The 27,196-nt window shown below is 37.4% G+C and overlaps 1 protein-coding gene across 1 annotated transcript; it reads right to left on the reverse strand.

Moving 5' to 3' along the window:
- Positions 1-2,428: 2,428 nt before the first annotated feature.
- On the reverse strand, positions 2,429-22,757 carry CYLD (cylindromatosis (turban tumor syndrome)). The gene is given in 17 exon segments (XM_009885066.1): positions 2,429-2,613; positions 3,838-4,054; positions 4,694-4,812; positions 5,886-5,994; positions 6,568-6,700; positions 9,594-9,660; positions 10,784-10,875; positions 12,211-12,333; positions 12,878-13,019; positions 13,832-13,997; positions 15,555-15,934; positions 17,557-17,673; positions 18,790-18,888; positions 19,928-20,033; positions 20,919-21,221; positions 22,245-22,697; positions 22,699-22,757. Coding segments are annotated over 17 exon segments (2,850 nt in total). The 5' UTR covers positions 22,738-22,757.
- Positions 22,758-27,196: the final 4,439 nt, after the last annotated feature.

Genomic DNA, 27,196 nt, shown 5'->3' on the forward strand with positions numbered 1-27,196 from the left:
CAAGTTGAGAGCCTGTTGTATTATTATTATTGCCTTTTTTCTCTTTTGCAAGCCCCCTCTTAGCTTCACTTTGTAGACACCTCTATTTAAAAACATCACATGAGGTACCTGGAGGCTGCGGCTGGACGTCCTCTTCAATATGCAGCCACGGGTGGGTTACCATACTTTCTGCTCAGACAACCTAAGCGTTCTTGAGCCATTTTAATAATTACAAGGTGCTTAGGCAAGACCTATAGCTAGCCTTTTTACCATTACTGCGTATGAGATGCTTGTATGGCACCTTTGTTGACACATCAGAGCACCTGCAGCTGCTGTCCCAGAGCAGGATGGCAGGTAGAATGGTCGAGGTTGGAAGGGACCTTGGCGATCACCAAGTTCCAACCAACCCCCTTGCCATGGGCAGGGACACCTCCCACTAGACCAGGTTGCTCAAAGCCCTATCCAGCCCCCCAAGCTACCTCCAGGGATGGTGCTTCCACAACTTCTCTGGGGAACCTGTTCCAGTGCCTTACCACCCTCAAAGTGAAAAATTTCTTCCTAATATTTAATCTAAATCTACCTTCTTCAAGTTTGAAGCCATAAGGGAGCCAATGGACAGTAACACATGCATTGGCAGATGGTTATAGATTCCATCACCTAACACCTCACTGAATTTTTTCAGGAGAGAAAGAGTTTAAGAGCTCATAGTAGTACTGAAACTAAAGAAATTGAGTTTTGCCAAGGAGCACAGCCTAGATACATAAGGCAAGGGAACATGGAAACCGGGAGACTATTTAGAGGCAAAAGCAACAGTGACACTTTTAATAACTTCCATGCTCTTGAGAGTGAAAAATTAGAGCAACTTCATGCAGCGGGTAATGGAGCAGATCAACTCTCTCAGCACCCCTCGCTTTAGACAGATTAGTCCTTCAAGCATAATTTTCAAATCTCTCTCCAGTACTGTTCTGTGGTAGAGTGTGTCCCAAAGAAAGATTTCAGGTTTTCCCAGAAGAACAAAGTAATCACGTTTTCTACAATATGGGATCAGTCTCCATTATCTTTAGGCCACTGGCTTTTTCAAAGTGGCTTTTCCTCTGTTATATTTTGTAACCTCTCCTTCTATAGACTTGATCCCACAATGAAAGTTTTCCATATAAAACATCTTAAGAGTTGAAAATGTACAGCTCATATATATGCAATTTGTACAACCAGATTTTACTGTATATATATATAATTGCATGTTTGCTAGTCAGTGTAGACAGAAGTAGCTAAAAAGCAACTAAAACAACAGTATTTCATTGCAAACAGGAACCAACAGACTTCAAAGTATAGTATTTTACATCAACACAGGTTTTGCAGCTTTTCAAGTTAGGTTTGATTAGTTACTTGGTATACAGTAAAACTCTGATCTGCTTTTATTGATAGTTTCCTCTTTCCAGATTCTAAATATTCATTAGTAATCCCAAAATGAAGAGTCAGATGTATAACATATTCCCAGGTAGTAGCTTAACATACTACAGAGACGTCAGTTTTGTTTTACCAAGGACTAGAATCCACTTCAGTAACAATCCCTGAGGCAATCCACTATTTTATTGTTTTGTCCTCAAATCATTTGTATATAGTTGCTGTTCTGTTCCAGACTGCTTTGTTTCTTTAAAAATAGACACTTAGAGACATCTGTTAACTTCCATTGCTAATTTTATATTTCAGCAATTACGCTTCCCCTTAATACCCTCCTCTCCTCCTCTTTTTCCCCTCCAAAAATTGCAAGTTAACAGATAGAAAATCTGTGTGCTTGATCTTCACAAGATAGGAATTCAGATCTTTCAATGAACATTAATTTTTGAGGATGCAAATGTGTGAACTGAAAAGAATGTAGCAGACAGATAACAGAACAGGATTAATATGCAATGAACAGTCTAAAATTTATCGTACTGAAACTGAAGTTATTCTCTCTTCAACAGAGAAAATCTGTGGTGCTACAGAGGCCAAGGGTGGGGAGAAGCAGTGGGTGCGGAGGGCAGAGAAACACAAGAGAATCATCATCCTTGGTCCATAGAAATGAATTGAGCAGGAACACTCTGTATCTTTACATTCCTAATGGACTAAGGAGGTTTCTCCTGATATAATTCCACCTTTAACATTTCAAAAAAGCCTGTGTATAATCAATGCACTTAAAGCTTTAAGTTTTAGTAACTTCACTTAGACTTTGTTTATAAAACAAACACACACACGCACACTTCCTAGAGTGCAAAATGCTTAAATACTTCAATTATAGAACTCCACGTGTAGTTTTTGGAACAGTAATCCTTTTTCTCTCAGAGTCAACTGCTTCCTTGTCATCGCATCCATTGCCAGCAACGGTTGCATTAAAACTAACCAAAAAAACGCAGCAAATGCAATAGTCGATAACTCCATACTCTTTCTTCAGTTTTCCAGAGGACATTGTTCATTTGTATAAACTCATTGTTGGACTCTGATACATGCACATGTAAGCATCACAAAGTAGTCTTCGGGCGCAACCTTGAATTTTTCTGGAATCCAGTGAGTGCAATTCTTCTACAGACATCTTCAGGTATTCACCAACTTCTGGACATGGGGTAACTTGTGGAATGTTAAAGCCATTCTGACCTCCTTTTAACCATAAGGAAAGAAAAACAGATTAGGATAGCATCTACATATGTTTACTCTCTATAATGTACCTTAATTATGACAGCATCACCAGTTCTTGAAGATGCCTTCTAAAAAAACCTAAATATGCCATTCTGGACTACTGCAGGGTAAACTTGTATGAAAAGCGTATTGTACAAGAAAAATCGTAATTGCTGTCAGAGTATCTTGTAGTGTTCACTAACAAGCAAACACCCACAGAAACCGCCCACCAGAACGAGAACTTTGGGTTTTCATTAACACTAAAAATTCTGTATGACTTTGGGAGAATGACCTAAATACATACTCCACCTCAAACACTACTGAATTTGTTAGTAACATGACAACTGGTAACAGCTGATGAATTTATAAACCATGAGTTTCTGTACCTGACTTGCAAGACTAAGGCAATGTTTGCTACTGCCATTTTCTGTGTAAAAATGAGCAAATTCAAACAAGTATGGACACCCACGACATCGTTCCCAGCAGACATTTTTAGGTTTAGCACTAACTGAAGAAAAATATTTGTGATACAGAGGGACTCAATAATTCTTCATGCAAAGAACTGTTACTATGAGCCTGACACTTGCATCTATTACTGTTTTTCTCAGGCACCAGAATGAAATAGTGTTTAAATAAGGAGTCTCTGTTCAATGCAGCAATATCTAAGAGAACACTTGTTTTACTGACATTTGTGTTATTACAGGGTAACAGTTTTCCACTGATAACTCTAAAGAGGTTCAAAGGAACAGCATAGATGTTGTAATGTGTGACTATTTTTTAGTCTAAAGACACCTACACTAAGTCAGTTAAGCAAAAGCAATAAAAATATTTTCATGCTATCTGATAATTGTATATATCCACTCAAATATAGACTGAAAAAACATATTCCTGCCATTGATTATTTAAAATGAATTCTCTCTGCCAAACTTGCAAAGTATAGAAAAACATGTAAGGAGTCCTGCTAGAAAACTTCTGCAGTTACTTCTGGACCATCTACTTATTAAGGTATCCAATTGAGGTGAAATTCAGCAGCTACTACAAAATCAATGCACTGAGGTAAGGCTGGGTCAAGATTAGTGTTCCAGCATCAGGTACATCAAGTTAAATATCCCCTAAACCTTAAGAAATAGGCACTGAAATTTAAAGTAGTAATACACATAAAAAAATTACGAGAACATTAGTAAGAATAAATAAGAGATCTACTACCATCCCGATCTGCCATGCTGTCAAAGAAAAGCCAGGCGGAGTCATCCCTCCCATATTTAACAAAAGCTACATAGTGGCTTGTTTCTATGCAGAGAACAGCAAACAACTCCATCTTCTGGTATGGGATGCAGCCATGTCGCCAATCCCAGTCTGGCAGATCTTTAGGTAGTGACAATGGATTGAATTTATGACTCTGTCTCTTGGGATGAAGATGAACCTACAGTTGAAGATAAAAAACACCCCATAAGATTATTCGTTTCAGTGGCAGACAAAGCTAAAAAGAACGTTACTGCTGAACTGAAGATCGATGGCATTAGAGAAGGAACTGCAGTAACAGTAGCAGACGAAATATTTCTTCTATTTTTCCCCACCACTGTAGTTCAATATTGCTCAGAAAATTCCAATCTAAGGTTAGAAGGAAGGTCAGATTTATTACAACAATCTTGTACTGTGCTCAGACCTGAAAACAAGCCATGACTATGACAGTTTCATGCAAGTTACCAAACAGCTCTTAAAAGTAAACGGTTGTATGTCATTAATTTATCAAGTCAAACAAGGTAGCATATATGTAAAATTAGGATTTAAAGCAGGTGACAGGAAACAGATTCCAAGCTGCCCACGATTACTACTTCACTATATTCAGTCCCAGCTTTGGCATTTGCCATGTTTTCAGTAAGAATCTGCTGACAAATACATTGCAGGGTCAAGTGGAATTCCCAGTTTGTCACCAAAGGCTACACTTGACTTGGTCAAGTTACGCTAGTGCTAGTGAGAAAGTCTCACTACACTCTTTAGATTATTACAGCATATACCATTTGGGTTTAACCCACGTATAATAACAAAGACAACAACTTACTTGCGTATTGCACGTTTTGCAGAACTGCTTGATTTTCCCAGCAGAAATATCAGTATCTTCATAACATTCTCTGCATTCATACATAGCGAGCCCTCCACATATGCGGCACTGCCTGGGAGCTGCATTTTCGAAGAAGATATTAGTCTCCAATTTGGGGAGGCTTTTTTTGGTTTTTTTTAATACAAGGGGTATGGAAAGGAGGGAGGATTACTACTTTAAATAGAGAAAAACACTACATTAAAAAAGCTAAAACCAGATTGCCAATCAAAGCAGAAGTGTACCACCGTATTTAACTTCTTCCCTTTGACATAATATGAAATAGGAGAAAAAGGTTTAGAGTAGTAAGTTGCAAAACAGAACATGATAAAAATAAAGTTTTATCAACTGCATAAACAAGTAAAAACAGGCTTTTACATTTAGTTTGTTCTCTCTATTGGTAGTGGTACAGTTAGCTTAGCCCCTATGCCTGTCAGCACCAGAAGAAAAAAAAAAAAAAGTATAAGTTGATGGCCATGACAGTTTCAGAGATTATTATCCTAATGAATTTTAGCAGTTTTATTAATTCTTATCTCAAATTTAAAACCGCGTGTCTTTTCTTAGGTGATGCAATTAAAAAGTCAGTGGATGACAAGTACCAGAAATTTAGGTCACAAAATAAGTGACAGATTTAGAGTTGAAAAATGCACCATGACTACATGCTGCGGGTTTACATACTCAAGTTCTCTTCTAGTTTGATAAACTAACGACAAAAAGCTTAGAAACAAGCAGCACAAACTGATAAAGGCTAATGAAACTTAATCATCATTGTCCTGTTAACCAATCTCAGTGCTACACTTCACTTTTAACATTTCCTGCCTGCCATATTAATGAATTGTTTTGCTGCTAATAACTCAGTTTTAACACCACCGTCTTAAAATAAGAAGTTTAGTTTTACAGATACGCAAGAATTAAATGAACATAAGCAAGTTACAGTCTTACATTCTTCTGAATTATAGCTTTTAATTGACATGAAAAAAAAGAGCATTCTAGCCAGTAAACTTTCCTTTCTCCTCAGCCTGAGCATCTCACACTACCTTGTGAAATATTTAATAAAAACAAAAAAAACAAAAAGCCAGAACTACCAGGAGTACTTTCACTGTTAGTTACTCTCAACAACTCTCTTTTATTACAAAACACAATGTTACATACTTACTATCTTCAAGTAAGTCTGTTATATTTAATTCCAAGGATGGAAAAATTTTGTTGAACATTTTGAAGTCTTTTCCAAACCGAGGCATCTGGATAATCAGGCAAGAGGGTGCCTAGGTAAAATGCCAGAATGTAATGAGTTTGAGATAGATCATTATCTAAGTTTAGAGACATACTTCTAATATGATAAACATACATACACATTATTTAAACTTGCAGCCCACTGACTTCAAAATTAACAAGACAGTAAGTAAACCAAAATAGTCTTTGAGAGAAAGTATAGCTAAAAAACCCAGGAAAGTGGCATCTAAATCACTGTCAAATGTTTTAAGTCTCAGTCATGCACAAGTATGGTACTACAGACACTGAACTGCACTTCCCCATTGGGAAAGGGGAGGGGGGGGAAGGTGGGAAGAAAAAAATCTTCCCTTTGTAAAGCTTTTTACAAACAGAGAGATCTCAAAAAGTTAGTCCTTAAGATGACTTACTGGCAGTAGCTAAGAAGCTTTCTTTTAGCAATTCAGTCTGTTCAGCCAAAAGATACATGTCATTAAGTCAACTATAAAATATTTTTGTAATGTAGACAACCTGTACCACTGACCCAGTACTCCCATTTCCAACACGTCTGCATTTTTTTTTTTTCACATCAAATCCTACACTTTTAAAAAGCAACAGCTGCCACCAACCTCTGCAAACTTCAAGTTGCTGTTGATGAATGACCACTCCAGTAACTGCTGAATTGTCGGGACTCCAACTTTCTCATTTTTGTCCATAAAAATCTGATAGAAGTAACAGTCTTGTACTTTCTGACCTGCTGATCTAAAAACAGATTAAAAAAAAACAGATTCTGAAGCTCTACTGCAACGATGACTGGATTTTACTTCGAAAATACCATCTACCAGAGCAAAGATGCAAAGAACATCCTCTTTGCATCAAAATATATTGTGCTTGAAAAGAAAAGAAAAGCCAGCAACAACAAAGTGCCTTAGATGCTACACAATCAACTATTTAGCATGGTCTGATTTTTAGAAAAACTTATTTAAGAAACAAAAGCAGTATAGTTTTCAGAGTATGTTTTAGAAACATATGCCTATGCATTACTGAACTACCAACCGAGAACTACTTCCTAAGCACATGCATCAAAAACTCCAACACACTCAAGCAGCTTTATTAAGAGTTTCAGTAATAAAACATCGAAAGGAACAATGGTAATTCTCTTCAGTATTATATTCCCAATAAGGAGTTAAAAAAAAATGATTGGGTTTAACAAAACATTTTCTTTTAAGCAGGGAGATATTTGCACTGCTTTCTACGGTGGAAGCGTTGCTAGACTTGCTATATAGTTAACAGCGAACTCTCAAAAAGGGTAATCCAGATTTAAGGGCTGTCCAGCTCTAATTGTTAGGAAGCCTTCCACACCTAGGCAAACATTAAGATGGCAGGCTACTACATTAACTGCCAACACTAGCCATAGTAAGTGGTCTGGAGAAATGCCTTCATCCTCACCAAAAGTGGGGGGGAAGCACAACCCCCACCACCAAACCACAGAAGGCAAAAAACCCCACTAAACAAAGAAACACAGACCACAAATCAATACCCACCCACCCTCACCCCCGCAAAAAAACCCCAACAACAACAACAAAAAAACAACAAAAAAACCCCACAAAAAAGAACAACCACAAAACCACAACACAATTGTATATGGACAAGGAGAGGGACAAAGGATTAAGCTACCCATTTAAGTAAGCTTTGAGGTCACATATTTCAAAACAAAGTCAAAATTAAGTACTGATGTTTTCAGGTAGTATTTCTGTTACATGAACATAAATCTGACATCTTTGAGAAAAGAGCTTCAGATGAGTAATTCGACCTATTCCAGAAGGACACAAGAAAGGATACAGAAGAGTGTGCTCACATTGAAGAAGTGGACTTTGCTATCACGGAGGAAAAGCGTACGGGAGTAACTAGCCTCCAACAGCAAACGAAAAAAGTTAGGTAGGAGCTGTTTCATCCTAGCGTCAAAGTTCCTGGGATGGAACTCCTGGGAACTTGCATGAAATTAGGTATAAATGATAACATCCTCCCATCCCATCCAGCCAGCCATTTAAGACAACACTGCTTTTTGAGTTCTCAGGTGTTGACAGGATTCTATGAGTATGATGTGCAAAGTTACTATTATTGATTTTAAGCCTTCTTTCTAAGAGAGACTTCTGAATTACTCTCAAAAAGTTAAGTTACGTACACAAAACACACCGACTTTGGTCCTAAAAGCTGAATGGTGGAAGCAAGTTCTGTCCTCCTCTGTGTGGCACAGACATGACATGTCTGTCTTCAACCTTGAAGGCCAAACTTTACAAAAGAGGGATTAAAAAATATGGAAGACAGCGCAGAAATGTACAAGTGGAACGAGAGGCATCTTCTGCTTTTACTTTACTCCTTTCGGCTATGATTTCTGTCACAGCAGCACACCTGTTAACTACCAACTACATTCTCACTAAGATCTCAATAAGATCTATTATTCTAATTACAATAATAAAAACTAATATTATAATTATAGTATTGTACCCCATCTGTTTCACCAGAATAACACATCGGCCACAGGTTTCTCAGCACGTTGCACTTCATAGAACTGAGGCGAGGCAGTAACAACTGTGAGGCTCTTAAGATGGCAAGCTATTCTCTCACTACGTTATTGAAGTCACTAGTTGTCGTGTTTTGGTTTTTTAACCTAACAGTAGATTACAAACACAGGCCTTTGTCTAGGCAGAAGCAGGAACACAGTTTTCAAATTAATGATATGTCTTGATCTCTCATCCCTGCAAACTTTTCCTAAATTTCCATACACTATATGCAAACGGCATGTGAGCTACAGCACACTACACACAGATGCTCTAACTATGGTGGTGTAGCTCCTGTATCTCCGCATAGCACAACAGACATCAGGCACTTAACACACCTCACACACCACTGAACTAAAGCAGCATATAAACTAATACAATTTCTGCGATGAAGAAAGGATGGAAGAACTATAGGGAATGCCTTGCAGCACTGCTGCTGCCACAGAATGCAGCAAGGAACCTGAGACTATCAGGCGCCACCTAGCAGAATGACAGCAGTGGGCAACAATCCCTACCTCCGTTAAGCTCAGTTATGACAGTTGAATCCTTGTAGTGCTACAGTCAAGAATAAAGGTATACATAAATGACAGTATCTGTTCTTTTGATAAAGTAAGAAAAGCCAGGCTTGATCAAGGCAAACCACTGAAATATTTTCATTAGCCTTAAAGAAGAAATGCAAATCAGTTTCCATGGCTTAAACACCAATTCAGCAATCTCTGCAGCTTGTCCCAGAAATAAGCAGCTACAAGCTGTAGGCCCCATGAGAAGTGCTGTAGGTCCTCCTACCACAGCCCTTCTCCGGCGCAACTAACAGGAAGACAATAAGGCTCTCAAGTACGCTAGGACAGGGGATCTTTGTCCAGTTCTCAGGAAACTATGTTCATGAGCCTTTGCAACAAGACACCAGTGGGGCAAAACCCACCTACCAAAAAAGGTAGGAAATAGTGTCAAATTTGTCACTATATATTGAATCTTATTAGAAATATGAATCACGAGTAAAAGGTGCTCTAAGAGCTATCTCTATTTGAAAGGCAGCAGATAGTCTCTCCTCATCAGCCTCTACAAATAGAGTTCAAAAAAGAAAAAAGATTCACCTTATTTTCAACAGTGGCTCAACTCTTAGAATATGGTGAAATAAAATATTCAAAAATTCTTCTGGATCTAGGGGAGGGAGGAAAAAAAATCTTGTTAGTATGCAAAACCAGATACATTATTCAAGACCGATTTTAAATGAAAGTTTTCAAAATTCAATAGGAAAAAAGTAAAGGTTCATTTTTACAGCTTTATTAACACAATAAGATTATGAAAAATTATGAACATTTTCATGACACAAACCTCTATTTACTCTGTTGGTGTCAAACGGCCCTAATAAAAGAAACCAGCTCAACAGGGTAATAAAGCTTTCCAGTAAGGATCAAAAAGATGCTCTGTATTTCAGAGGAATCATTTCGCGCCACACACTTTTCCAGGAGAAATAAAAGCTTTCAAAAGAAAACAGTGAAACTGCCGAGAAGCGGTGAGGTGTAGTGACAGTAACACTTACATAAAAACCACACAATAGAACAAAGTTCTCTAAACTAGAGACCGAGTTGTCTAATCAAGAATGCAGCCAACGCTAGATTCCCAGAGGGCTATTCTCCCCCAACACCCGGAGTTTTCTGGTATATTTCTCTTCCTGCCACTAACTGCAATAAATATTGGTTTTCAGCATTTAGCATTTACAAAGAAGGTAGTGTTCTCCCAAACAAAAACAAAACAGCTACATAATACAATGCTAATTAACCATTATATGCAGCAAAAGATCAAAAGGTTGGGAATTTACTTTTTTTTAACATGATTTACACATTTTATTTCTTAAAATACTACATAACCATTGTGACAATGAGACTTTGTAGTAGAAGGATTATTCCTCAGGAACCAAAGTGACTTTTTGAAAGAGGACAAAGACCCCAGCCTTATCACAGTCTTAACTTCTGAGGAAGAGCCTTCCATCTCCCCTAACTGCTAGAAGAGAATTACACGGGCACAGGAAGGCACGAAAAGAAATCCAGTCAGTGAAAGACTGTTAAGAGCAGAAACTGTTCAGCTGGGTTCCTTACAAACCCGAGGAAGCAGAAAAGACCTTTGTACCACCCAATGGTCACTCAAATCTCTGGCAAAGATATTACTGCTGCAGAGAAATATTTGTATGCGTTCTTCTGGTACAATTGTATAGCAAGGTATTTCAGTTCCTTCATACTATGATTCTTAGAAATCTCAAAGAAAGGAAAACCTCCCCAGTTACCTTTTTCCTCTGAAGTGAATCCTGATGCAGCCTCAACTTTTTCAAGTATTTTCCTCAGTTTCATTATTTTTGTAGCACATACATATCCGTATCTAAGATAAATGGGTTTAATAAGCTATTAGCTAGTTTGTGATCAAGTCAGAGAAGCAGAAAAAAACCCCACTCTTAAATGCTGAAATACAGACTCACAGATCCTTCTTTAACTGTATACAGTATTTCTTCAAAACTACATACTGACTCCTCATATTCAATTTGACTTCCAGTTTTTTTAATCCAGTATAAATTTAGTGCAGTGCTCAGTGTTCTCGTATAACCTTTAAGAGCTCTTTTTGAAACATTAACTTACCAGGATAACTGTTTTCTGATTTGTCAGTCAACTACTTTTGATTTGTTTTCACTCTAATTTGCACCACTTAATACATCGCTTTCAGAATGTCACATAACAACAGCACTGTGGGAGTTGTTATTAAAAAAATATTTCAGTAAAGGATACAGAACTGTATTGCTGACCTAAGATGCTGAAGTTTTGAGCATTCAATCTTTTCCTCTAAAACCGTACAAAAAGTGCAAAGAAAGTTTTAAGCATGGTGGAAAGGTAGGAGAATTAAGACTTTTTGTCTTCTCAGCCATTTAAAATTTCTGCTACTTGGTGTGTATCCTAGTACCTATACCACAGGACTCTGGAACACACCGGGCAAAGTACACACATCCATACAACAACAAGGGTTGAGAAGCCACCATTTCATTCCGGGAATCAAAAGTAAAACTTTGTGATAAATTGTTCAGTGACAGCCCACAGAATTCCTGAACCACAACTTTATTATTTGCATGTTTAAAAAAAAAAAAAGGCTAAAGACAAATAACTTTTCATGCAGATTTTTGCCGTATTTCCTTTGTTCATTGTGCCTAAGAAATTACAAAGCTTGTGTTAAGTTCTTTATTAAAAAGCCTTTTGGCCACTTGCGGACCACATGTAAAAATTAATGAAACTTTTTAAGCCCCGTCAAATTTATCAAATTGTGAAACTCCACATAAGATAACCCAAATACTTTTCTTGTCAAGAACAGCATCATTAAAACATGTAAATACAAATGCTGTGAACAAATATAACTTTTATTTATCAAAGCTTTTGTATTCATACCTATACAAATTTTACAATAGCTTTATGCTGATCGGATTTCCAAATAAAGAGTAGTGAAAATATTTTATTGCCAAACAATGAATAACTACTTCCAGTCAGCACTGATTAAATTTACCATGAAGAACAAGTAAAAATACTCAAAAAAACTGGACAGACTGGCAGCAGGGGCTAGCCAAACTTCTCAGATTTGCAATAGGAATGCATACACAGCAGGATCTAGTATAAAATTTAAATATCTAATATAAAATTTGTATTAGACCAGAGACCAGTTCATGTCTGTACTTACATTCTCAGAGGATTCACAATCTCTGTCCGCAACAGCTCTTGAGTCTCACTATAATACTCTACGTCATTCTTTTCTTTAGGCCTGAGTAACACAGTGTCCAAAACAGAGCTAAAAGAAAACAGGCTACAAAGAAAAAAAGAAGAGGAAGGTTGTTCTGACTCTGGAAGATACAACCATTCAGATGCCTAAGCAACGTAAGACAAGCCAAGCAAAGCCACGGGAAGAATTAAAGAACTAAACAAACTCAAAAAGAGAGAATTATGGACAGAGCACAACACAGCTGTACTAAATAGTAAAAGTCCACTCTAACCCAGTATTCTTTCTGCAGCAGAGTACAAAACCAGTTGCCAAGGCAGGATTCTGCAAATAAGTTGTAAGAGGTATTTCCCTCCCTCCACCCCCTGGCCTGTGTACTCTTTCATCCTTCAACAATTTACAGTCAAAAAGAGTAGAGATACAGAAGGGGCAGTACAATTTGGACAGGATTAGCACTTCATGTTATGCAGCTGCAGAACTTGTTCAAATTGAAAGAGCATAGTAATGTGTCAAAGACCGTAGTGCACGACTTTGTAAGCTGCACAGTAATACAGACAGACAGTCATTACAACAAAGATCACGTGTTCTGCATTTCTAGCGTGGGATGCCACTATACAAATTATGAACTTACCAGAATAAGGTGGAGTCTAAGTAACAGGAGTTGTAATGACCCTGGATACCTTTCTTCTTTCCAATCATTGTCTCTAAACCTTCTTTTTCCATTTTTGGAGGAGTGTTTTCTTCTACCACTTCACTTAAGTAACCTCCAAAGGCTGAAATTTTTTTTTTCAAAAGACACTTTAAAGCCTCAAGTTTTATCCCCCTTGAGATTTTCCTATTAATGTTTTATAGCTAAGTTGCTGCCTTAGCGTAAGCATTCTTTCTCTGGACTAGAATAGCATTTTATTATAGCTAAGACTCACTGTCTTCCAGAGAATGAACAAGGCCTTACGTTCTACTGACAACGCACATTAGAGTGCTTCAGAAAGCCTGCAGCACTGAATTCATTTCATCCAGTAGGAATGAAGTTCTCCTCTCATTACAAATGCCCCGTTCACACTACCTTACAAGTATCAGACACTTTTTTTCTTTGCTGTTGTCCCAGGCAATACAACATGACCCAAGAAATCCAAAATACTTAAAGTCAGTGGTGAAAAACTCAATTTTTTTTCTAACTTTCACCATAAAAATATGTTAATACTTAGAAAAAAAATTAACATTATAGAAAAATAACTGTCTTTATTTCTGATAAAGTAATCACATATTGCTGGAGTTGCAGATACCATTTTCAGCAAGATTGCTTTAAAACTTCTAAAGTAAAAACCATACAGCGTAACAAAAAATCCCTTGATTTTATGAAATTTCTTTAAATATATGAATACTTTGTTGCTTTAAAGCATAAAAAAGTAGTCCATAGTAGCATTATGTTCTGTACAGACTGATCTGCTATTCTTTAATCTCATTTAAGTAATACCTGTACAGATTTTCAAGTGTTCAATACAAAGAACATATTGCAGGAACAAATGAAACCAAAACCCAAGTCAGTTCCCAGCTGATAAATAAGTAATGAGCAGAAGCTCAGTACCTAGAGAGTTGCAGCGTTCAATCTGGTTGGAAACGGGCTGTAGTGAGGCAAACCTGGAATCTGGCCTGCAGCTTTTGAGTTTAACAAAAAGAGCTTTCTTTGGAGCACAAGTGAAGTATCGAGTCCCTTTAAATGTTCCGTCCGTACAACCTGCACATTCATCTTCCTGAAAATTTAAGTGAGAATTCACTGTTTTTCTTATTTCTAGAATTCTGCAGTAAAACATTTGATAAAATATCTACCCATAAGTCACCCTTGAGGTACTCTGAAGCTTGATATACAATGTTCCTGCATTTTAGTATACAAAGCTGCGGTGTTAATTGGATTTATTGAGGAAATTAAGAGTCACACTGTTTTTCTTCATGCTTAAATATCCAAAATAACACAAAAATTCCATCAGAAGCAGCTTGGGTGAGGTGGGAGAAGAGAGCAAGAATTAAACCTAGTCAACATTAGGAACTTAACTAAGGTAGCCAGTCACTCCAGATTCCTTCTGTAGTTAGAAAGAGCACACACACACACACACACACCGAGCACCCTTTAAAACCCAATTAAAATCACTACGCATTGGGTAGTATGAATACTTCCAGTGTGACTGTGGCCTGCACGAGAAAAACACCTGCTTCAGAACACAAAAAATGTACATCAAGGAAAGACAACACAAACTAGGTATGAAAAATAACAAGTTATCATTATTTGTCTTTGGTAACGTGATTTAAGGTATGTTGGCTGTGCACTAACAATGGCTAGGGTTTAACGCAGAAATGCACGACAGGCAAGTCGAGACCCCCGTTTAACACAAGATGCAGTCACAGAACACCTGTGGCAAACTATAGCTTGAGCTTCACCCAAAACCCCACAGGCATCACGATTTTTTGTAACAGTTGAAATTCCAGTCACATTCTCACCTACTTTGCTAAAGATGTTTGTTGTTTTACATAATTGTACACTGCTTTGTCTGAAATTTTACTGAACATTATCTCAAAATAAAGAACCCCATCTCCCTAATTGCTGACACGTTAATTTAACTGATAGCCAATCACAACCTTGGCAGCAGCTGCCACAGAGTAAACAGCAGTACATAACAGCAATTTATGGTTGCAACAGCGTTGAATTTACAAAGGCCCCGTAGCAACACATAAAGCACATGGCCGTCAAATCAACAATATCACTACCACCCGTTATCAAAAACAGTGTTAAGACTCTGACAGTCATAACTCTGAGGCTGCCTGTTTGCTGGTATGCAAAAAAACAAGCAAAAAAATTATATTCAATAAAGTCTCTTACAGCCTGGACATTTTATGTAAATCTGCATCTCGAAGAGCCTTTAAATAGTGTTGGCTTTTTTCAATTAAAATCTCTATAATGTAAGCAAAGGGCACTCCTGTAAAGTAAGTAAGTGACCAGTCCTACAATTACCCATTGAGACACAGACATCTCAGAGCCTATTGACTGAGTAAGGTCTAGGGCAGCCACAGACGTGGGAGCTCATCTAAGAATTTAGCTATGTTCTATGGAGATCACATGGCAACCTGGTTGGACTAACTCCTCCAGACTGACTGCTTTTGCCAAGTATACAGGCACCAACTCTCAGAAACAAAACTAGTAACGTGTAATTAGTACCGATATGAACTTATAGAAATTAATATATTTAAATATATTATATATTATTATATATTATATTACTGTATAAAGTAAATTTTTTAATACAATTTATATTTACCAGTTCCAGTCCAGCTAATACTTCATTTACTCCAGGGGGCTGGCCAATCCAGCGAATTACTCCATAAAAAGGAGGATTTTCTTTAACTTCAGCCAAGGAACCTGCTTCAAGACCATGCGAGTTCCCGACTGGGCCTGCAGTTGATGGACTCTCCTGGCTAGCTGTAGTATTTACATCACCGATGACTGACTGAACAGATAAAGAGAGAGGACTATGTCCCATAGTACCATTAGTACTTGATGCTTTTGTCAAGCTAAAAGGGAGGGAGTGAAATCTGTTTTCTGTAGACACAGAGTTTGTTAAAGGTGGCTGCAGTGGTGGTGAAGAATGCCCAAATCCAGGAGATGAATCAGTAAGTGATTTTGCAGGGTCTTCGGCAACTGTTAAAATCAAAACCAAGACGTCAGTAAACATTGGGTTCCCCCCCCCCCCGCCCCCCCATCTTACAAAAGGAAAGACACAGCTATGAAACCAATGAAGTATATCTGCACCCACATCTGATTTAACGGGTGTCCTGTATCAGAAGCACTAACAGCTGGGGACATGTAGGAAGATGTTTGTCACTTTGCAACACTGGAGACACTGAACTGGCTGAGGAGACACTGCTGTAGTCCTGCCACCTTTACCACAAGCAACGGAAATGAACAGCCCAGAGAAAGATCTTAGCCAGGAACTGCAGGAATGTTTAGACTGAAAACTTTTTTATCCCGCCGCTCCCCCCCGCCTTGGAATTTTTCTTTGAATACAAGTGAACAGCCCCAAGGATTATGACTGTAATGGGCCAAACTAGGAAGAACTCCTTGGTCAGTGTGACTGAGGAAAGCATTTGGTTCACAGCTTGCACAGAGATGAGTAATTGCTTGCAGACATGATTTGCAAATGGAAAAGTGTTTATTCCCCTGGCTCTATCACAATATACTTTGGTTCTAACACAAGGAATCTATCAGTGTCTATAAAGAATAAAGGATTTAAATAAGTCATGACTAATGCAGTGCTTGATAAATGAGATCACAACTAGATGTAATAGCACAAGCGTTCTGTATCTTCTCTCATCTCTCTACATAGTCTCTAATACAAAATTGGTATTCACAGAGCAAAAGCCTCTTCATCACCTCTTATCCCAATGCTGTTTTATTAACTGAAGTTAATGTCCAAAAATTAAAAAAAATACATAATTTAATCCTTTACTTCCATAGTCCTTTATAGATAGGGTATTTACTTTTTCTTATTTTAAGTATTGCAATAAACTACTTCTTAGACAGAGTTCCAAGCTGTTGGAACAACATCTGTTAGGTAAACAACAACAATTTTAAGTTACCATTATTAGTTTAGCATTTATCCCTTCAGTCACTAAGCCAGCCAGCCACACTTTAGAAAAGTTGACCAGAAAAAAAAAAAAAAAAAAAATAGAACTGGAAGCAAATCAAGATATACTGATCCTTTGGGTACATGGGGTATGTGCACCCATACTTGCAGGAATTCAGAGAGAGATTTAACAGAAATAACTTTTAAAAACACTGAAAAGACATGTATGCTTAGTGAGATTATTTCCCCCTCCGACTTCCAAGACTCCTTAGCTGGCATGGCAGAATATTACAGTTCCTTTAGATCTGTAACACTAGCTACAAAGAGACGGGCAAAATAAAATTACTCTACTCCTTGGCTACAAGGAATATCTTCGTATCTTCCTTCCAAGACTCAGCTTTTATTTTGCCTGCAAGACACACGCATTCCCACAGAGCTGCGTGTACGTTGCCAAGAATGTAATCTCCTACATGCAGAATAAAACAACAGGTCTGTCAATTAAGACAGAGTATATTTTCATGGGGGTTCCAAGATGCTTTTTATGATATAGTACGTCTTCCGCTAAGACAACATATTCCAACTGTTTTCAATTTAAACTCACTTGTTTTATTTGAAGAACAACAATACACTCTAGTTTTGTTTTGTTTTGTTTTAAATAAAGTGTATGCCTACATGAAAGACTATCATCTCTCTTTACCTTCATCAATATACCATGGGGGTTTTGTTTTTGTTTGAGGCTGAGAGTCAACTGATGAGCCATTTAATGTGTAGAAGACTTCAGATCTGTTTCTATTTCCAGGTTCAGAGGTAGATCCTGGAAAACAACATGTTTTACTGAAGAGATTAATCTCTATTTGCAAAAGGTTAGCTACACTCTTATTTCCTGGTATAAATTTGCTACTATACTTTCAAAAAGACCTAACTGCCTTTCCACAAAGCAGCTATCTCTCCCAACAAAGCTGACACAGTTCTAAGCTTGCAACAAGGCAGTAGTTAATCCTAAACCAACTTAATCCTCCAAGCTGAAATTTCAAGTCACAAACCTGAAAAGGCAGAAGAAAATACCCTCAAGTGCAAATTTTTCATGACTAAAAATTAGGGATATAAGAAAGTATTTGAGATGCAGTGTACAGCAGGTATTTTTTTGTTTTTAAAGCAAGAAAGCATTCAGAGTAGGCAAATAAATTACCAACCCAATTCCACATAGCTGTAACTCGTGCCAACATACAACCGCAGTTACTTCAGTGAAGACCATCTCTGCCAGCATCCAATGCCAGGTAGAGTGAAAGCTTACAGAATACACTGTCATTAGCATTCTACAATCCAAAATAGCCACTAGTAAACTCAAAAGACACTGAATTTTGATTTCTGCCTTTAAAAAAAAAAAATTATCTCCCTTCCAGGTACTTTTTCCCTGGGAAGATTTTCAGAGGTGGTCAAAACCAGAGTCAAGAGAAGTTTGGGGAATTCAATTTTGGTTTTGAATCACAGCAAAATTAACATATTCACTATTAAGTAGATCTGTTCCTGGGCTAAAAATTTCATTGTTTCTAGTCCTGCAGAAGGAAGACAACAGCAAACTATATTTATTAACAAATATAAAAAACCCAAACACCCACCACAATTTCAGAAAAACAGAATGCAGCCCTGAACTGGTTATACTAGCTAACTAGGTAATACGCTCTTGAACTTTTGCTAAATGACAATCTGTTTTTCATGAAAGTGAAAGTATTTTGAGCAGTCTTAACTTAAACTGTTTACCATCTTTATTATGATTAATTAAATTCATACTAATTCTGCAGAGAAATTTAACTTGATTATGTAACTGAAATACCAAATCAAGTGATCGAAAATGCAAGGCAACGCTTCTTCCCAAGCAACAGAAATTTGTAATCTTACACAGGTAAAGAAAACCACTTCCCATACATACCTGTAGCCTTTGGCTTACTATGATTGAACAAGCTTTTGTCACCACCACCTCTTGAGGTATAGGCAAGCTTGGGAGGTCTCCTGTCCTGTGACACAGTCTCTAAGACGTGGTATATGAAGAGAACGTTAGCTTCCCTTTTCTACGCTTTTACTATGTCACAGAGAAGTTCAACTTGAAACGTAACTGAACCAAGGTCTGGCATCCTAAGTTTTAAAACTAAGTGAGGTAAAACCTTTTTTTGGCACGTGACCAGCATTTTATGAGCAATTACTTTATTCTGAAGTCTGCCGTTATTTCTTGAACACATCAAATAGATTGACTTCACGTCCTTCAACATATGTGTGTGCTTCCATCATGGAAAACAGATGCATGAAATTCTAAACTTTGTTTTCTACCAACACATCTACAACAAATGCTCTTTTCCCAAAAATGGAGAAGTCCCCATTAATTCCCCAGAGAAGGGAGAATAATTCATGCAAAAACATGTATCTCAACTAAACCAACAAGTAGGAGGCGAACATAAGAAAAGTTAGCCAAATTGAAGACAGAGGGCAACGGCTGTACAAGACTGCACGCTCGTTAGTACCTGTCTTCAGACAGAGCACAAACAAAGTCTTACATAAAACTTTTTTTCTTTCTTCAGAAAAGGAACTGGGACTGTAGTGGTTACAAGTTAACACTATTCAGTGAATTACTGCGGACAGTGAATTCTTCCACAGTCTTGCTATGAATTTTCAAGTATTTACTCACAGAATGCCGGAATAATACCATCAATACATTTCAAGCACAGAAAGAAAAGCTTTCTGATCCAACGTATTTAAACTCCTGGAGTAAACTGAACAATATTCAATGAAAAGATTCCCACTACAGACACTCCAATATTCATTAATACTATACAACTGTATAGTATCGTAAATACTACACAATTTGACAGGAATTTTATTCAGTATTAAACCTTTTCTACTCGTGAGACTGTAACCAAAAGGAGGAGGAAACTGAAGAGAAGTATAACACAGAAGGTTAAACTAATTCAAGTGAATTTCAGGTATTAATTCCACAGTATTGTTTTAATCATATAACAGTGCCTAGGTTGAGATGTTACTAAAGTCTGTCTTCTGGTTAAGAAAGCAGTGCATACCTGGAATAACATCATTGATATGCAAAAGAAGTGTACTTTCAACACTTGCAAAACTGCACAGCTGTATTCCATTATATCTTCCATCCCAGTTTCCAATAGGATTATCCTAAAAATGGAAAAATATGTTACATGTATCCCAGGAGAAGATTTACATCATACAGAATACAAACATATGTTTTTCCAAACGTAAAAAGTAGGAAAATTAAAGGTTTGACAACATCTACTTTTTCCTGTAACAAACTTTGCATTTAGAACAGTCAAACATTACAGTCTTTAACGACAAACGCAAACTTAAACTGTTCGCTTGAGAAATAATTCCTCTTGTAACAAGCATTCCTCTACTAAAATCCATTATTTATAAACAAGTTAGAACAATTCCAGTGCATTGCTATGCAGCAACTATTGCAATCAAGAAAATCGAAGCAACTGATCTACAAAACCAACACCCTTTAACTACCAAAAGTTTAAAAGCTGTTCATTTTAAAAAATTAAAGCTGCTAGAAATAATTTTTAATGCCAAGCTTCACATTTTCTTGAAAGATCAACTTTTGTACTTAAAATACGGTATTTTTAAGGTAGAACAAAGTCAAACAAACCAAAGTTACATGAAAAAAAGCTTTTAAAAATAGCTAACAAAGAAAAAGGCATCCAGACTACTTTTTAAAAAGGTAGAACAAAGCCAGTCTCACAAGACAAACACTCAACGCTATTACTTCAAGACTGACATCTAACATTGCAAGTAGCTCAGTGGAGGCTCCTCAGAGTAACCAGAGTATTTCTCCTGAACTGTTTAGCATCAAATAGGATACCATTTACCTGATGCCGAAAAACAATTACCACCAAGGGGCATCTTTGAACACAAGTGTTTATTTCCCATTTTAGGTCAGCCTCCGCTGAAGTAGCTTGTGGATAATGTTTCTTCTTCTATATTGCATGTAATTTACTAGCTAACACACATGCAAAAGTTATTAAAGTCAGATTATTTTCTTACCATGTCCACTCCAACAACGTATCCTAAACTTTCGTTTCCTGGTAAGACATCACAGAATATAACTGTCCCATACTCTATACTCTCTCCTATCTTCAGAGAAACCCTGGAGTTGATCTCCAGAGGAGGAAGTTCTACCTGCATTGCGTCAACTGGAGCTGCATAGTCACTTTCCAGTTCATTGTCATCATCTTCCACCAGCTCCAGTTTGTCCAAAGCAACAAAAACCCCACAATCCTCATCACATCTGAAAAGCTGCTTGCCTTGGTACTGTCCATCAGTAAAGCCCTGACCGCGACCTTCTTCCTAAGTGTCGGAGGAGGAAGAGGAGGGAAAAAAAGAAAAGGGAAAAAAAAAAAGCAGTGTGTTTTATGCAAAAGCAGGCTACTACAAAAGCAGTAACATAATCCAGTGTTTTGGAGGAATTGTGGTAAGAATTTGCCTGATGAACAATCACTATACTGGGAAAACTCCATTGCTAGAATTTGTGGCAAATGTACACGCTGTCTCTCTTAGGGGAATAAACAGTAACATATTATGAGATTAGAGGGGAACTGCAGGCAGAGGCCTTTTTATTCAGAGAACCATGTTTTCCTTCAGGTCCAAATCCTGCTTTCATCAAATTTTCAGCAGATTAAGACAAGACTACTTTGTAGCAGATATAATGCTAAGCATTGAAAAATTCCACTTAGATGCCAAATGAAGAGAGCTGATTTTCAGAAGCACTTGACCCTGATATTCCCTGAGGTTCTTAGTGGTAATTGCAAAGAATTTGGGAAAAGTTTGAAAAGGACGTTGAAAAATATACTTCTAATACAAGAGTGGCACTCTTCTGAATCTAATCCTTCAAAAGCTTATGGTTGACATTCATTTTGCACAAATATCTCACTAGGAACACACAATGGCAACATTCTCTGTCTTAACAAGTTGCCATTTGATTTTTAGGCTCTACAAAAGCAGCATCCCTAAAATCCCTCCCATGGATTATACCTTGCCACATGCAGGGAAAAACAAAGTACTTGACAGAAATCTGAGAGTCAGATATTTGCCACAATGAGGATGTAAGTAATTGAATTTTTCTAGGCCGGAAGAGTCAGAGTATCTTCAAGTCTTTTTGCCAGCCCATGCACCTCATCAAACTTTACTTCACATGTAGAATACAGGTATTTAATAACAATACTTATGAACATAAGACTGAAGGTTATAGAATTTTAGGGGCAATGAGGCTTCTAGAAAAAAAAAAAAGTATTATGACTGCCTCTTCAAATACAAGATTTTTTGCTCACCTTACAAAATATATATGATGCTCCCCCTTAGCAAGAAACTTACCAGCAACTCTACTCCAAAGTATATCCCCGTTAGGGACCTTTCTTGCAATAAGGGTCCTCTGAAGCGAACAACTCCAGGAAATTTATCATCTCCTGATCTCAGCTGTACCCTAACAGGCGAGCCAATATCTATTTGGATGCCTTTAGTTAACCTGCTTTTGCTTTTAAATAGACTGTATCTTTCCTCACAGTTAGTAATGGCCAACAGCAACTCCGCTAGTTTTTCATTTATTTCTATAACATCCTTCTCATCCACAAACAGGATGGCATGAGGTTGTTCCAGAATCTTTAATCCAATCTGCAGTTTCTTGCCTTTACAAGGAATATTTCTGGAGTGTCCCACAGAAGAACGGTCTTGAAAAAACTGCCCAATGCTACCTTTGGGCACTTTCAAGAGCTTTTGAGTCTGCTTGTCTATGACGCTGCATTCTTGGAGAAGTAAGTAAAAGATCCGCTCTTCCCAATAGGATGAACTTGCTTTTTCTTGACTCCATAAGCCCGAATTCATTGTGATGAAAACTTTAAAAGCTGCACAGAAGTCTTCCAGAAAAATAAGCTGTTGATTTATGTGCACTGATCTTGACAAATTCTACTGGAGGGTCCAACGTTTGTGAAACAATGCAATGTTCATTTTGCAAAGAACCAAACCCAAAGCAGAAAGCCTAGAATGGAAAAAAAAAAAAAGGAAAGAAAAAGAAAAAAGGCAAAATGAAATGGGGAAACTACAGCTGGTTTTAAATAAAACAACAGAAAATTATTTAAAACTGTGACCAGCCCCACTCCTCCTACAGAGTAAAAATAGTTCAGCAAAATCTGAGACAGGGAACATAATCTCAAAACAGCTGTAGTACTGTTGATCACAGACATACCCATTTCTACTTGTTATTACTGTGTATTTCCTTTCTTTCTCTAGTACCTTGAAGCAAGGGGCTATGGAAAAAGCGTAATGAAATACAGGAAACACACATAAGTGAAAGGAAAAAGAAATCTTAATTTCCTATGAACAGGAATAAATATCCTGCTCAAGCTTGCAAACAATATTTTATGGAAGCTTTCCACTATGAAGATCTTTTCCCATGCTTAGTGACTACTTATTTCTGACAAAGTATACTGCATCTGTCATCCCACATAACATTATGATTTAGTGACGCAGAAAATTGTGTCAATGCAGTAAAGTAATAGAAAATGGAAAATTTAGTAATTTATAACAGTCATTTCTTTAAATAATAGAAATGGACAACTCCAGTAAGCAATAAACAATGTATGAAAAATAAACTGTGCCAGCACCGCAACATGCAATTCTGAAGAAAAACCTGGAGGCTTTTCTTGTCATCATTTTAGAAAGATAATTCACTTCAATGAAGTAGGAAATGTATCACTTTCAGTTATTAAAATACCCTGGAAGAAAACACCTTAGTTGTAAACATCATCCTAAGAATTATAGTTCACAGTCAATAAACTAAACAGAAACAATTTGAAAATACTTCATTGCACGTGCTAACAGATACAAAAGTAAAATACATACACACATATATATGTCTACAGTTTAGATCACACTGGATACATGAATAAAGTTCCACAGTACCTTAACAGGATTTGTTCTTCTGAAGATGACAGAAAAGGGTAGCATACAAGTTAAGAATATATTGTCATGTAAACTTTCTTGTTAGTAATCTGTGATGCCACAGTTTGCATTCAGTTAAAGGAGGATCTCAATGATTATTTATGGATTTAATCAGTAAATAAAAAGCAAATACTCTTTGTCCTTGTGCCTCCTCTTGCTACCCTATTCCTCCAGATCTTTTCTCTGATAGCATTCAAATACCACAAAATCTATCGCGGTTTCTCCTACTCAGTTTGATCACAGCTTCAGAAGTTATCAGAAAGCAATGGAATCCAGTAGTACTGTAATTATTTTAATCATCTAGTTTTAAACAAAAAGAGTATTTATCAAAACTCTCTCCCCCAAAGAGAAGCAATTACAACCACAGAGGACCTGAAATTTATGCAAAGTCACTAGGAATCACACATTCTGTGCTGACCTGCTGAGCCTCCCAGTGAGGCTCTCCTACCATACAGCCATTCAAACCAATATAGCACACTTCTCATCCTCACAGATGTTACACGTGGGTGTCAATGTCATTATCACACTTTGACACCGCTGCTGCAGCAGCTTACAGGAATTATGTGGTTTAAAGTGTTTCCATCTGTAACATAATTAACATCTGAGGGACAGAATCTGGACAGTTTCAGACCTCACGGAGATAAAGTCTGGTAGACTGTCAATATGTTTTCAAGTTAAAAAATATTTTTCTTCATTTTTATTTGGTACACATAAATGGGCTTTAATGTTTGTTGATGGTTAACAAAAAAAGTCCAATATCAGTATCAGATTGAAATAATAATGTTTTATATGGGAACTACTGAAGAACGTGACAGGATCTTCCCCCAAAGAAAACATGATTAGCTGACTATTAGTTTTTATAAGTCTACTCAGACATTAAAATAGAGTTCCATCCAAGTTCTGTCTAGTTCCCTCCCCTTACTTTTTCCAGACACTGGGAAAAAAACCAGATACTGCCTTGCTCTTCATAGTTCCATTTTACATTCTCAGCTTTCAAAGGCTGATGCACTTACTTAACTTTCCTTTTTGCGAGCCATTCCACAAAAGTTAATCAACCCCCATACACTGCAAACAAGAATCTCTGACATTACAGGGATCATAACCTTTCCTATTTCACTTTTAAAAATAATTCATTTTAGTTTTAATAAGTATGTATAGAAACAATATATTAACAAGATACAATAACAATATATCAACAATTAACAAGTCTGTTCAAGAGCTTAAAAAGGTAATTTTTATTTTTTATTAAAAATATTATTTATCATATCTTTTTTAATAAGTATACCCTGGCTTGCGGGTCCACTGCTGCAGTATTACATAATCTTCACATGTTTAGTAGTAAAAAATTTGGTGTGAAAACACGTTAACAGCTGCATTTAGATTATATAATGATAACTTTACATGGTGCATGGTCAGGCTTTCAAAGTTCTCGTCAGAGAACTTAATTCAGAGATTATGCCACTGAATACAGTACCAAAAGATTTTCCATTATAAAAAAGTTCATTACCGCTATGTAAAATGCCTTCCTTTAAAAACCTATCTACCACCATTGTCCACTGCCCAAGAAAATATACAGCTCTAAAAAACAAATCCCCTTCTTTTAAAATAATCATGATAAGTTAGTATTTTAACAGCACAGACAAGCTTGCTAAAAAACATGTTAAGTTCTGACAATATATCAGAAATATATGTACGTAAACCACTGATTTTAGCACTGGCACAGGCTGCCCAGGGAGGTTGTGGAGTCTCCTTCTCTGGAGATCTTCAAAACCCGCCTGGATGCAGTCCTGAGTAACGTGCTCTAGGCAATCCTGCTTTAGCATGGGAGTTGGACTAGATGATCTCTAGAGGTCCCTTCCAACTCTGAAATTCTGTGATTCTGTGATTTTAAGATTGTTTTTTTAGAGCCATTTTCCATGGAATTGATCATTCTGTGAGTAACATATACTTACTGAACAAACGGCACAAATGTATCGAACTAAGGCCAGAATAAAATTCAGTATGAATTAACTTAGGAACCAAATCAATCATGCCTAGCAACAATTCATCATTACACTGCATAACACACCAGCAACTATAAAACGCTGTGCATATCAGAGAGTACTTGACCATCACCATGGATGTTTAGTGTCAGAGCCTGTTCAATTGCATTCTTCTACTCCACCTACTACCTAAATTATTTTCATGCTCAAAGAATTTTGGGAAGTGACAGGCAAAACACAGTTATGACTGCAACACTACATGATTAAAAAAAAAAAAAAAGATTAAAAAATGTCAGAGGTGGGCCATAGTAAGATACCTAACTTCAAAGCTTCCCTAACTTCCTTTTCCCCCTGTTGTCACCACAGAGATATCTCATCACAAAAACAGTTGGCTCTGAAATAGGAGAACTTTGTTTCTACCCTGCAGTAGCCTTAGACGACCTATACGGAGATGTTTGAATCAGCTATCAGGTTTCAGCATGAACACACAAGTCTGTACCTCTGATTCAGAGTATAAAATGAAGAGGGTAAAATAAATTGTACAGTTTCTTACACAACTGTGAAAGAATACCAAGTTTTAAACAGCTGAAATACAAAGTTATGTTCTTCAACAGTCCAAAAATAATTTTCAAGGGAAGGTTAAAACTAGGAGCAAGGAAATTTAGTTGCAGCTCAATGTACACAGAATTACATCACTGCAATACAAGCCACGAGTGGAAAAAATAGAAATTATTTTTTCAAAACAGCGACTGAAATATCATCCAATACAAGTTAAGTTCATACCGGTAATACGATTTCTAAAACAAAATGCAGCTGACAAACTCCGCTAAATTTTGTTAGGTGCTATAAATTTGATACAAATACTCTACTGTCATTATCCGCTACCAGCACACTGTGACATGACAAGATTTGGCAAGTATACACCAATGCACCACGACCACTGTCCCGCAGACACCCCTCCTGTCAACGTGATCTGCACATCCTGCCGATAAAATGAAACGCACAGGTTCACTGTTTAACGGCAAGAGTGATGTACCTGTTTATCACCTGGCAAGGTGAGACGTGACACATGACGTACTCGCAAGTCACAAGCTAGATACAAGGCTAAGGTTTTGAGAATAATTATTCCTTCCACCACCCCCACCCCAAGTTTTGAGGATTTTCTGTGCCTCTCAGGGCGGTTATGAGCAGAACCGGAGAGGAAAGCCCCGAAACACTTTTTTAAGTCGCAGCAACGGGCTGCCCGGTGCTTAACACTAACTACCTGAGACGCACCGCAGGGCCTGAGCTCGGCGCCCCGGCACAGCCCTGCCGTGCTCCACCGCCACCCCCGGCCCGGCCCGGCCC

This window comes from Charadrius vociferus, unplaced genomic scaffold, assembly GCF_000708025.1.
Source record: "Charadrius vociferus isolate BGI_N301 unplaced genomic scaffold, ASM70802v2 scaffold475, whole genome shotgun sequence".
Taxonomy (NCBI): Eukaryota; Metazoa; Chordata; class Aves; order Charadriiformes; family Charadriidae; genus Charadrius; species Charadrius vociferus.